Source organism: Leptopilina heterotoma, unplaced genomic scaffold (assembly GCF_015476425.1).
Source record: "Leptopilina heterotoma isolate Lh14 unplaced genomic scaffold, ASM1547642v1 Lhet_1, whole genome shotgun sequence".
Classification (NCBI taxonomy): Eukaryota; Metazoa; Arthropoda; class Insecta; order Hymenoptera; family Figitidae; genus Leptopilina; species Leptopilina heterotoma.
The window spans coordinates 2,054,835-2,068,607 of NW_025110812.1; the positions used below are offsets into that span (position 1 = coordinate 2,054,835).

Below are 13,773 nucleotides of genomic sequence, written 5' to 3' on the forward strand. Positions count from 1 at the left end.
CCGCTGATAGTTTTTGTTTCCAAATATCTCCTTGCAATTTTTACACTCGAGGTATTCTACCAGCTACTGGACTTTAATTTTTTTACACAAATATACAGTTTAGTAAGATTTAAATTTATCTAAAAGGAATATTTTCTATTTTGCAGAATCGTGGTGAATATTTCTAGTTACACTACATTTTCTATTTAAACTATGAAATATTTCTAGTTATACTACAATCACTAAAGGGTTTTCTAGAGCTTAGAAAATTATTTTCGATCGGGAATCTCAAATGTTTGTTTTTATAAATTCAACGTTTTTTGCAAAACGATGAATAATTGTTACGTTCAGTTTAAGCAAGCCTTTCTTTCAGGGAATTTTCGAAATATTCTGGGTAATAAATATTTCTCTACGCTTGTCTCTAGGGGTTTGTTATTGTAAATCAGCACTGTAGTTGTACTTCGGAAAGTGGTCAGAAATGACACTGTCAAATCTGATCGACTGTGTACTGCTGTGAACTGCCACTGAGTACGAAGTGTTAAGAGAACTGCAAGTGAATTTTTGTTTCCGCCTTTGCGCCACCTACACTATAGATAGATGGTTCAGATGGTTTGATTAAGGGGCACTTTGATGATCTAGCGTCGAATTGATGAAAGTAATTTATTAATTCACATTTTCGAACATCGATGAGATGTTAATTAATTAATTTTTGGATGAAAATTTAATTAAATCCTTCACAGTTAGAATTCAAAGTTTCCGGTACTAGCCTCTCTAGTGTTTCTTGTCACTTTACATCACTTGGTGGTCTACTTCAGTTTTTACTTGTGTTTCCCTATTGCCGGGGCTTATGTCAATTGGCGCGGATATATACATACACACATTCACGCATTATGCAATGTATTGTTTACGAGTGCCATTTCAATACAATCACGTGAATGTTGGGCCGTCGTGCTACGTGTGCCTCACGGTTCATTCCCGTAACATGTTTGAAAGATTGTATGCAGGAGAAATGTCTCAACGTATCCTTGGCACGTACAGATTATATGCACACCTATATATTGCGGATATGTCATATATAGTATATATGCATACACAATTGAAGATGCGACTCTACTCTCCCTTTAATAACTCCATCTTAACATATATAGAATGTTTTTTATGAAAACAAAATTTTTAATCAAAAACATTATTTCATATGACTTTCTTTTCTATATTAAAACTCTACTACATATTCTATTTTAAAAAATGTTTTCTTTCCTCGATTACTTTTCCTTTTTCTCCCCATTTGATAATTTTATTTCTGTAATAGTTTTTTTTCGACTTCTCTGATACTTTTTGTAATATTTCAAAGTGGCTTTATGGCCAATGTGGAAAAGGGAAAAAATTTCATGAAAATGTCTGGGAAAAACTGTCACGAATCCGAACATGTAAGCACACAATTGAATTTGATACGAATTGGAATAAATAAGTTTCCATATATGAAGCCTTTGTGAAGCTTATGACATTTCCTTATGGAACTATTATGACCACTCGCATTTGAAAATAATCGAAAGACGTAATAAACGATTATAAAACGTGAAGTGTGTTTTTTATGATACCAATAATTATAATCATTTATATAATACAGTAATTTTTATGTTATTAAATATAATACACTAATTTCTATGTTATTAAATATAATTAAATGTAATACACTAATTCACTAATTTTACTAACGGTTTTTATTAAAACAAAAAGTTTTATATTCGAGACTTTTCAACATCTGTATATTATTGAATAGAGATTATTTTATAATGAGGATTTAATGGGTTTACTTCGTCGGATGTTACAGATGGTTATATTTGAATTACTTTTTCTCGCGTAAAGATGAATTATAGTATAGTTTAATGTTTGTGGAGTCAATGCAAAGTTAATGATAAGAAGAAAATTTACTAACTGATTATGAAATCACGTTGCATATTTATATGTATGTGCGCCGAACTTTGTGAAAGATGGCTAGAATTATAAATTTTTAATTACAAAAGTGTTTTCATTGCAATGGGGTACTAATTATTGATTTCACGGTTCGTTATTATATTTTATGCGCCAATAAGGGTAATTATTTAACTGTTATTACTGTATTTTAATGAATAATTAACGTGTGTAATCCAGTTTCCATTATTTTAAAATTGTATGCTAACGAAGTAGAAATGGGTAACGGTGGTGCATATTGGCAATTTTTTTTCAAATTTCAATATTTATCTTTTGTTGTTTGTATTATTAAAAGAGGGAAAACACATAATGTGTATAAATATATAAAAAATATGAAAGTATATACACATATAAACACATATAAATAAAATTCATTAAAATATTTACATACACATACGCACAAAACACATTCACATATATACTTACACATACGCACAAATTACATAGACATATATAAATACACATACACATATAAACTAACGCATATACGCAATACTCATTCACATATATACTTGCACATATACACAAGACTCATTCACATGTAAACTTACACATATACACAAAACACAGACACATGTACACTTACACATATAAACACACACATGTATACAAACCTCATTCACATATAAACTTGAACTTACACATATACACTAATCACATATAAACTTACACATATACACAAAACACATACACATATAAAATTACACATGCATGTGTAAACTTACACATATATACACATACACATATATACTTACACATATAGAATACTTATTCACATATATAATAATATATAAGCACATGTAAATTTTATAAATATTTGCATTTTAGAATAATATAATCAGAAATCAGCAAATTATGAAAAATATTATATAAAATCTATTGATCCTTCTCAAGCGAGTGGCACCGGATATTCTTAAAATTTGTATCTTTAAAAAAAAATGGTACCTTTTTAATAACCTTCTACTATAAAAAGAATATAGGACACTCCTTTTTTTACAAGACGCAATTATCTTTCTTTATATGTTCAAAATAATACTTAAGAAACGGAAATAAATTTTTTTTATCCATAATTATTCTTCTATCAAAAAGAAATTACAGAATTAAAAAATTTTTTTTTTACTAATTCTTCTTCTGAAATTGTAAAAGAAAAAGAAAAATTACAGAATTTAAAAATTTTTTACTATATCTCTTTCTCTAAAAGAAAAAAAAATATTGTAGAAAGTAAAATAATTTTTTTTTACTATCGGGAAAATAAATCAAGTTTCGAAGATGGCACACGCACACTTTTTTTTTGATGAATATGAGATTTTTATAGTTACATGTATAATATACATGAAATAAGAGTTGGGGAACTGTTGGTTTTGTAAGATTCAAATAGGTAAGTTCGAAGAAGTTATGGTGGGAGATGAATATAAGCCCATAACCTGGGGATGATGCTATCAGTATCTTCGTACTTTCTCGTATAGTTACAAAGCATATCACATTACTCGCGAAAAAAAGTCCAAAATCATGTTGAAGGTATTTGACAAATATCGAAATAAAATTTTTTTGTGAGATGAAAAAGAATTTTTTTTCTTTAAAATATTTACGCGTATTTATTATTTCGTAATATGTGTATGAAAAAGAAAAAGAATTGTGTACTTCAGGAGTGTTTTTAAAATCAATTTAAAAAAAAACTTTTATTTTACCCTTCTTTTTGGAAAAACTTTGCCCACTAATGGATTTCTAATTCGAGTGAATCATCTTCACGTCATACCAGTGATTTATAACCCTCTCTGTATATATACGTATATATATACACAATATAGAAAGATGTCACGCGCTTAAACTAGAGATATAGAAAAATTTTTAATATAAAAATTTTTTTCGTAAAAATTGTCTCTTTTCAAAGAAAGAATTTAATAATATGAATATAGAAAATAGCAAATATTATTAACATTTTTAGTAAATAATTAAAAATTTCTATTTGGCAATTTTTTTGAAAATTTTTTACAATTATTTTTAAATATTAATTAATAATAATAATAATAATAATAATAATAATAATAATAATAATAATAATAAAAATAATAAAAATGTTTTAATAAAAATATTGAAAAGGGGTGAAAAAGAAGCAACAATGGTAATAATACAAATTTTTTTTGTACGGGGGTTGTAAATTCCGCAGACACTGATTTATTGTCTTTTAAACTAATAACGCAAAATATCCGCAGGCAGAGAACGTAGTCGCATTGAAAAATTTTTAAATTAAAAAGTAAATATAAAAATAAAATTTATATATCAACCTCACATAATATTGAAATATTATAGTGTTGAAAGTATTTGTTAGCAGATTTCTCAAAAGTAATAAAAGAAAAAATAATAATAATGACAAAAATTAATTTATTCATCCTTGATGTTAATTATAAATAAATAAAGCAATGCAAATAAATAATAGTAAATTAAAAATTAATTAATTTAACAAAATAATTTAATAATATCTACTTGGCAATAATTAAAAATAAAAAATTTTTAATTAACACAAAGTCAAAGTGAATAAGATTAAAATGAATTAAAATGAAAATAATTTAAAAAATAAGAAATATTTAGTGATCATTTAAAATTAGAAATAGTAAAAAATTTTAAATTAACAATTAATAAATAATAATAAATAGATTGAAATAAATCATTTTATTAATATAAAACAAAAAAAAACTTCCTCCACGAAAAAGTAATAATAATAATAATAATAAAAAAATTTTAATTAATCAAAAATAATAGATAAAAATAAATGATTCTAACTTAATAGAAATTTAAAAATGTTATTAAAATATAATGATGTTAAAAATATTATTAAAAACAGAAAAATAAAAAATAGTATAAAACTAAAATTAAAAAATAAAAATTTCTTTTTTAAAAAAAAATCTTCATTTATAAATGTTAGAAAATAATAATGAACAGTTTGTGAAAATAGAGTACAAGATGAAATAAAAAAAAAACCAGTGGCATGTTTTATAACATCAGTAGTAACGTGTGACAGTGAAATTAATTAATTGTCTGGAATGATGTCATTCGGTAAATAAAGTTATCGAACTGGAGGAACAATAATATTGTCTCAGAGAATAAGCGGAAAACTATCTTTCGTCGAGACAAAAGTCTAATTGTGTTTTCAATTATTTTGCATTTCACGTTTATTCCCACAATTAAAAAAAAGAACATATATATAACCTATAGATATACATTTGTAGTTTATATGCACATATATGTATAGCTATATATACTATTATATAATATAACACTCCAATTATACCAATTTTTGTATTATTAATCATTTGTTTATTAAAAGTCCCCTCATCAGTAAAGTGCAGTAAAAGCAGTAGTGAAGCAATATCTTTAGTCAGACACTCTTATTAAATAATCGTCGCGCAACTGATACTGAGTTTATATAGATGTCTCATACAATTTATTTTTAATTTTTCACAATTTTAGAATGTACATTTAATTTTTTCTTTTTTTTCATATTTTTAAACTTAAAAAATTTTTTGATAATAATTAATTCGGTTAATAATAAATTTGTATAAATTCGTTAGAGTTTTGTAGCTTATCATATGAGGTAATAAATAAATAAATTTATTTTGTTATTTTGTTTTTATTATTTTGTTATTATTATTGTGTTAATATTAATATTATTGATTATTTTGTTATCATTATTGTGTTAATGTTAATATTATTGATGAAACTGAAATGTAAGTAGTAAAATTTGTGTAAATCATATTAATGTATTTTTCATTATTTATTTTAAAATAGTATCCATTTTATTTTACACTACTTTATCTTTTAATATTACAATATAAATATATTTTATGTGTATATGTTTTGAGTATATGTGTAAGTGTATATATATTTTTTTTTTGTGAATATGTACAAATCCATATGTGAATATTTATTAGTGTATATGTGTATGTGAGAATATGTATAAATGTATATGTGAATATGTATTTGTGTATGTGAAAATATGCATTTGTGTATGTGAAAATATGCATTTGTGTATGTGTGAATATGTATTAGTGTATATGTGAACATGTATTTCTGTATGTGTATGAGTGTTGGGTATGTATCTTGTGTATATTTTGTCGATATGTATATATGATTTTGGGGTGTAAGTGTATGTGTTTTATGTATATGTGAGTGTGTGTGTGCTTCTGATTTGTGCATATGTGTATGAGTTTTGAGTATATGTGCGCACATATGCATGTGTACGAATATCGTATAAGTTTTGAGTATATGTGCACATGTGCATATATGTGTAAATGTATGAGTTATGGTTAAATGTGTAAATGTTTTATGTATATGTGAAAGTATGTATATTTTTGATTTGTGTATATGCATATGTGTATGAGTTTTGAGGTATATGTGTATATGTGTATGAGTATAAGTTTTGGATATGTATTTGAGTATAAGTTTTGGGTATATGTGCACATGTGTAAGTATTTTATGCACATGTGTAAGTGTTTTATGCACATGTGCAAATGTGTTATGCACATGTGTAAGTGAGTTATGCATATGTGTAAATGCATGAATTTTAGGCACATGTAAAGAGTTTTATTTACATGTGTAAGTGTATAATGTGCATATGTGAATATAATATGTAATATTTTAATAAGTGTAACCATGATTGAACGACGAACGAAACCGAGGGAAACAACTTAACATAAGAAAATTAATTTTTGATGGGATACGAAGCATAATATAAGGAAATGTGTGTTTCCAGATCCTTATTTTGATTGGGGCTTTAATTGCATGGTGCAATGGCCTTGTTATCAGCGGTTATAATGGTGGACACGGTGGTGTATTTGATTACGCGAGTCTCGAGGATTACGATGGACACGCAGTCCTGCCAACTGTCGCAGTACCAATTCATTCAGTGTCAGCATCACCCTTACACATAACGGCTCAAGATTTACACACAAGTCTTCATTTTCCTCATCCCCATCATGAACATCTTCATCATGAACAACTTCATCATGAACAACTTCATCATGAACATCTCCATCATGAACATCTTCATCATGAACATCACGAACCCGATCATGATTATTATGTAAGTTAATTTACTATTTTTCCCTTTAATTATTAAAATTTATTATTAAAATTTATTATTAATATTATTATTAATATCGTTAATAATATTATTAATTATTACAAAAAAGAAGGAAACATAATAATACAATTACTAAAATATTTATTTTTCATTTAAATGATTAAACTCGTGTAATTGATATTTAAAGGAAAATTAATTAATCCGTGTTCTTCGAGCTATTGATTAATTTATCCGCAATTACTACTATATTGCCAAGTAATTATTCTTGTTTTGACTAATTTTAGACCTTTCTTGAGACCTTCACTGACTTTTCACTTTATTTATTGCGCAATTCTTTTTCTATCTTACCTTCATTTCTTTATTTCGTTTTCTTTCTTTCGTCTTTTTATTTCTTCTTCCATTTATTTTTCATTATTATTATTTTTTTATTATTAATTTGCAACTATTTTTTTTTTTTTTACTAAACATTGCCTATATAGAACGACTTGAAAATAAAGAGTACTTGTATTTTTATTCCCTATAACAAAATGGTATCAATAGTAAAGATTTTTTTTCACTAAAATTAATGAGGTTTCAATTTTCACCTGATATAAATAGTTGGGAAAAAAAAATTATGGGTTCGAGTTTTTTCTTGTGCCTTATATGTATATCTACTATATAGAGACTCGTGTGACACCGAAGATCCACCTATAGAGATAAAAGAATAATGCAGCCACTTAGGCGCGGCATGAGACATGAATGGTATAGTGTGAACGTGTAACTGACTAACTGACTTCGGCATGACCTATAACATCCTGCGGCTCTACCTTTGTATATGTATATCTCTTCGCCAACAGAAGCTATTATGAGAATATTTTTCGTTTACGTTGTACTGTGTAACTCGTAACTCTCTTCTCGCATAATACTCGAATTACTAAATACCTCCAGTGGGCGTGTACCAACTTGTCGCATTAATTTCCCGTGTGACAAACGAAAGTATTGCCATACTATTCATTTAAATCTTTATTTTTACTGTAATTATCAAAATTATTTGTATTTTCCTGTATTTTTTTATTATTTTAGTCAATAAGTACTGTATTGGATGTGACAATTGTTTTCAACTCAACTGCGCATGTTTGAATTGCGCCCAACACTACTGCGCATGTTATAATTGCGTCCTACACTACTGCGCATGTTATAATTGCGCCCAAAACTACTGCGCATGTTAGAATTGCGCCCAAAACTACTGCGCATGTTAGAATTGCTCCAAACACTGCTGCGCATGTCTCGAATAAATTTCCCAATGAGAGTGAGAGAGAAGTCGCAATACTTCTCTCTCACACTCATTGCCCCGCCTCGATGCTTACGTTGCGCGCGCTAAATAGGAGGGTAAATGTTTCCAAGAATATTTCTGAAAGCAATTAAATAACAAAAAAAAAATTTTTTTTCCTTTTTTTCAGGCTCATCCAAAGTACACATTCAACTATGGAGTTCATGATCCCCACACTGGTGATGTAAAAACTCAACACGAAATTCGTGACGGTGATGTGGTACACGGCTCTTATAGTGTAAATGAACCCGATGGAAGTGTAAGAATTGTCGAGTACACAGCTGACGATCACAATGGTTTTAATGCAGTGGTGAAAAAAGTTGGACCAGCTGTTCATCCGGCGCCAGTTCCAGTTCACAAATATGTGCACACAGCGCCCGATTATTACGCTTACGACTTTGAGAAACATCATTATTAATTGTAAATTCTAAGCTAATTATTATGTACAAAGTATTTTTAATATTATAATTCCATTATTGTAATTAAATCTCCCAGCTATATTAGTTATTATTATTTAATTACGATTACGTAATTAATGTTAATTAATTACTACCGAAAATTTACTTTTTAATAATTGGAATTCAATAATTATTAATTTTATTAATTACTAGTAATTAAATAGTAGTTAATTACTTTAAATTACTAGTAAATAAATAGTAGTTAATTACTATAAATTACTAGTAATTAAATAGTAGTTAATTACTATAAATTACTAGTAATTAAATAATAGTTAATTACTTTAATTTACTAGTAATTAATTAGTAGTTAATTACTATAAATTACTAATAATTAAATAGTAGTTAATTACTAGTAATTAATTAGTAGTTAATTACTTTAAATTACTTATAATTAAATAGTAGTTAATTACTTTAATTTACTAGTAATTAAATACTACTAATTGCTTACAATTACTAGTAATTAATTAGTAGTAATTGTTAGTAATTAATCAGTAGTAATTGTTAGTAATTAATTAGTAGTAATTGTTTGTAATTAATCAGTAGTAATTTCTAGTAATTAATTAGTAGTAATTGCTAGTAATTAATCAGTAGTAATTGCTAGTAATTAATCAGTAGTAATTGCTAGTAATTAATTAGTAGTAATTGCTAGTAATTAATTAATAGTAGTTGATAGTATTCAATTAGTAGTAATTGATAGTAATTAATTAGTAGTAATTGCTAGTAATTAATTAGAAGTAATTATTAATTAATTAGTAGTATGATTAATTTATTAATTCATTAGTAGTAATTATTATTAATTACTGGCAATTAGTATTAATTACTTTTAAATACATACTATTAATTAATAACTATGAATTACTTTATATTAATTACTAGTAATTAATTTTGTTAATCCTGAGTAATTAAATGGTATTAATAACTAGTAATTAAATAATATTAATTTATAGTTATTAATTAGTATTAATTGTTAGTGATTAATTAATATTGATTAGTAGTAATTAATTAGTATTAATTGATAGTAATTAATCAGTATTAATTACTGGTAAGTAATAGCAAATAATTCTTATTCATTACCTAATTAATAATTATTAATTACTGTTTTTTTAATTATACTATTAATTACTGATTTTTAATTAGTATTAATTATTATTAATTACAAGTAAATAGTAGTAGGAATTTTCTAAAAAAAATGTTTGGGATATTTTAATAAAATACTCTTCAAATTGGGTGAATCGAAATTGAATTTCTCAATCGAACGTCCTTGGTTGTATTGAGAAATAAATTTAGATTCACTACAAGGATAATTATTTAAATAAATAATATTGTATATTATTGTTAAATATATATCGTCGAAATAGGGGTTATTAAGGCGGTTTAGAAAATTAATTTTTAGTTCTAATTTCGAAAAGTTTTTTTTTATATTTTTCTGCTTATTGAAAAATGTAGTAATCAAAATAATTAAAACAAAATTTTAAGAATTATATTATTTAGTTAATTATTTTAATAATTACTAATTAATAAATTTTGATTATTTATTATATCAATTATTATAATAATTAACTGTTAATATAATATTATAAATAATTATTAAGGTCATATTATAATTATTAATTTATTTACTATAATGTTATAAAATTCATTACTAATTAATTATCAACAAAATTATTAATAATTTTTAATGATTTATTAATTATCATCATAGGTAATTGTTCATTCATTAATAATTAATATTTTTATATATTATTAATATAATATTATTATACACAATTGTTTATATATAACATTATAATAAATAATTAATAATAATTGCATTTATATTATTATCAAATCGATTGATTGTAAAGTAGAATATTAATTATTCAGATTGATATTAAAAATATAATTAAAATTGATAAAAGAAAAATTAAGTTAAAAAAATAATTTACACGGTGAATATAAATAACTTGTAGTTTTTATTTTATTTCATATCTATAATTAAAAATTGTGCAATATTCGAATATAAAAATCTCAACGAAATTTTTTTAATTATAATTTAAATTTTTAATAATCACCGAATTATTGTTACAAAAAAGAAATATCAATTCAATTATCCGTTTTTTTATAATTTCTAGTAATGTACTTCGTAGTTTGTAATTGAATTATTATGCACTTTTTACTTTATTGAGACAATTCTTTTTTACGTTTGTATTTTTATATATGTATTTTTATTTCAAAGAAATTTATGAATAAAATAAAATTTTTCTAAACACAAAAATATTTTTTAGATAAAGTAAAAATAGTTATTAATTTTAAAAGTAGTTTTTAATTTTAAAAGTAGTTTTTAATTTTGAAAGTAGTTTTTAATTTTAAAAGCAGTTTTTAATTTTAAAAGTAGTTTTTAATTTTAAAAATAGCTTATAATTCTAAAAGTAGTTTTTAATTTAAAAAATAGATTTTAATTTTAAAAAATGACTAATTTTTTATAGCAAAATTATAAATTTGACAAATTAAAATAAGCTGCAAAAAATTTTGTATTTACTCGAGGTCTTTAAAGGTAGATTTTTATCTTCGTAATTATTAAAAGATTTTAATAAGCTACTTTAGCTTTTATTTAAAATTTAATTCACTATATAGAAACTAAGTAAAAATTTTTCCTAATTGAATTTAAAAGGAAAAAAATATTTAATTAAAGTCAAGTATCACTAAAGAACTATTATATAAATATATATATATAAGTGTTGAGTGTAAATTAAATTCTTAGATTATAACCACAAGAAAATTTCAAATAGGGTAAGTGTGGGTATTTCTGCGAATTTTTAGTGTAGGTTAACTTTGCGAAGCTCGTCTAAGTTTACGAAAAAATAAAATGCAGTTTTTTCAATTACAAATTAAAGTTCAATTATTATATTTTCCAAATCATTAAACTCAATCAAATTTCGTTACTTATTTGTATTTAAAAAAGTAAATTAAAAACTAATTGTCAACACATGTATTATTGTTGACTCGCGATTAATATTGTGTGACATTTATCAAGGAAACACCAATTATTGTGCGAGCATTATTGCAGAAAATCAGGTGTCGCATAGCGCGCTGGTTGTCAAAAAATAGGTTATGTTTAGTATGCGTTGCGCAGTAAACGTATTTAAAAATCGCAATAATACTAACATGCAGTAAAAATTCTGCTACTAATATAGTTTTAAGTATTATTAATTGAAAATCAATAATATATGGGTAAATTAATATATTTTTCAAATAATAAAGTGTACTTCTTTGATTAGTAACACTGAAACGTGTATACTATAGTGAATATTGGAAATATCAATGGTTTTTAATATGTATTCATGACTGCCATATTTGATAATTTCACAGAATTCTGTCATAATATATTTCAAATTTAAATAAATAAATAAATAATTGTCGGAATGTACATTTTTATGAGCTATTCTATCAAGTAAGATTCAAAATAATTTTTGTAATTATTTTGAAAAAATTAGGCGTGTATTTCAAAATGAAAATAATAATTTTTTAAAAATTGCAATAATTGTGTCACTCGCAGGAATACCCACACTTACCCTATCTTTAATAGACATGAACTTTTTATTATAATTTTATACTCATTTTTTAGATTTCTCATTTCCTATATAACTATAATTATTATAATCCCTTATTCTTTTTTCTCATCATTTCTATATTTAAATTTCCTACTCTATTTTATTTTTTTCTCGCTTCACCAAAGGGAATATAAATTTCAAAGTATAAAACTCAGAAAAAGTTAATAAAAAAAAGGAAATAAATAAATAAGAAGAATATCAAAATGAATAAGAAACAAATTAAAGTGAAGGCAATTCGTTATTCAAAAGGAAAAAAATGTTAAGAAACTCAGTAACATTCAGAGTATGAGATTTGAATTTCCATGGAGAAAATGTATCCTTTGTTCTTTCTAGGACAAAAGAAAATAAGATAGGAAAAGTATCTGTTACAATTTCTTTTCTCTCTCACTCTTCCTTTTGTATATCGAACACAAGAATTTTTAATTAATATTACTTTTAATATCTACAACAACAATTTTATAATATTTACTATTCAAATGCTTACAAAGCATTTTCGGACACTGATGTCCGAAAGAAATTTGTCGAATGTTTTATATTAGTTTTCTATTTTAAATTTTTTGGTGCGCTTTTTTTAAAAATATGAAAAACCCTAAACTTTATTTTATTAAAAATTATATGATTATTTAATTTACTATATAAATCATTCTATAAATTTATTATTATCTTCTTATAATATAAGTACAATAATCATGACCACTATATAAAATATTAAAAATATTAAATATAAATAAAAAAATAAAAATAATTCAATAAAAAATAAAATTTAAAAGTAGAAAATAATATAATAATAGAAATAACAAAAATATAAACATTAAATTTCCACGCCTCAAGTGCGCTAGATTTTTTTTTTTTTTTTTTTGCTTTTTCCCAACGAATTAACAATCAGAAGAAATTCAATGTCACTGTGCCATGATCAGCGTAGTGTATCCACTTAATATTATGCAAATAATATTGACTAGACCACTAAATGATGATTGACTAATCATCGCGACAACTTATAACAATACACGCTCAAGGAAAATTATTGCAAAATATTTCTCTCTCTCTCTCTCTCTCTACACTTAAATTCCATCAGTGCATAAATTATTTTCTATAAACAATATTATTGATACAAATTATGTCATTAAATATGTTTATGAATTGTCTTTTTAAGGACAGAGAGATATACAGCTGATTATATATTGTTACCTAGAATCTGGAATGACCTAAATGTACAATCGAACTGAAAATATTCCACCCAATAAGCAACGTACATAGGTATAATTATACATACATATCGTAATTTTGATGAGGAATTCGATTACCAGCGAAAAGTATTTTTAGGAATAATTATTACAATCAAAAATATATTTAAATAAAAATAAAAATATATGAAGTAGAATTTAT

At 24.4% G+C, this 13,773-nt stretch overlaps 2 protein-coding genes across 5 annotated transcripts in view; one reads left to right on the plus strand and one right to left on the minus strand.

The window, feature by feature from the left end:
• The window catches only part of LOC122497629 (neutral ceramidase), a 77,297-nt gene that overhangs the window by 14,924 nt on the left and 48,600 nt on the right, over positions 1-13,773 (minus strand). The window lies entirely within an intron of this gene.
• On the plus strand, positions 3,321-8,888 carry LOC122497689 (histidine-rich glycoprotein-like). Its single transcript, XM_043604954.1, has 3 exons — positions 3,321-3,468; positions 6,701-7,030; positions 8,470-8,888. The coding sequence occupies exons 1-3, from the start codon at positions 3,460-3,462 to the stop codon at positions 8,755-8,757; spliced, it is 627 nt and encodes a 208-aa protein (XP_043460889.1). The 5' UTR covers positions 3,321-3,459; the 3' UTR covers positions 8,758-8,888.

What these genes read in the sequence shown, in the direction of transcription:
- LOC122497689 (XM_043604954.1), top strand. An exon ending in AACCCGATCATGATTATTAT is followed by an intron (nt 7,031 to 8,469) that starts GTAAGTTAATTT and finishes CCTTTTTTTCAG; the next exon opens with GCTCATCCAAAGTACACATT.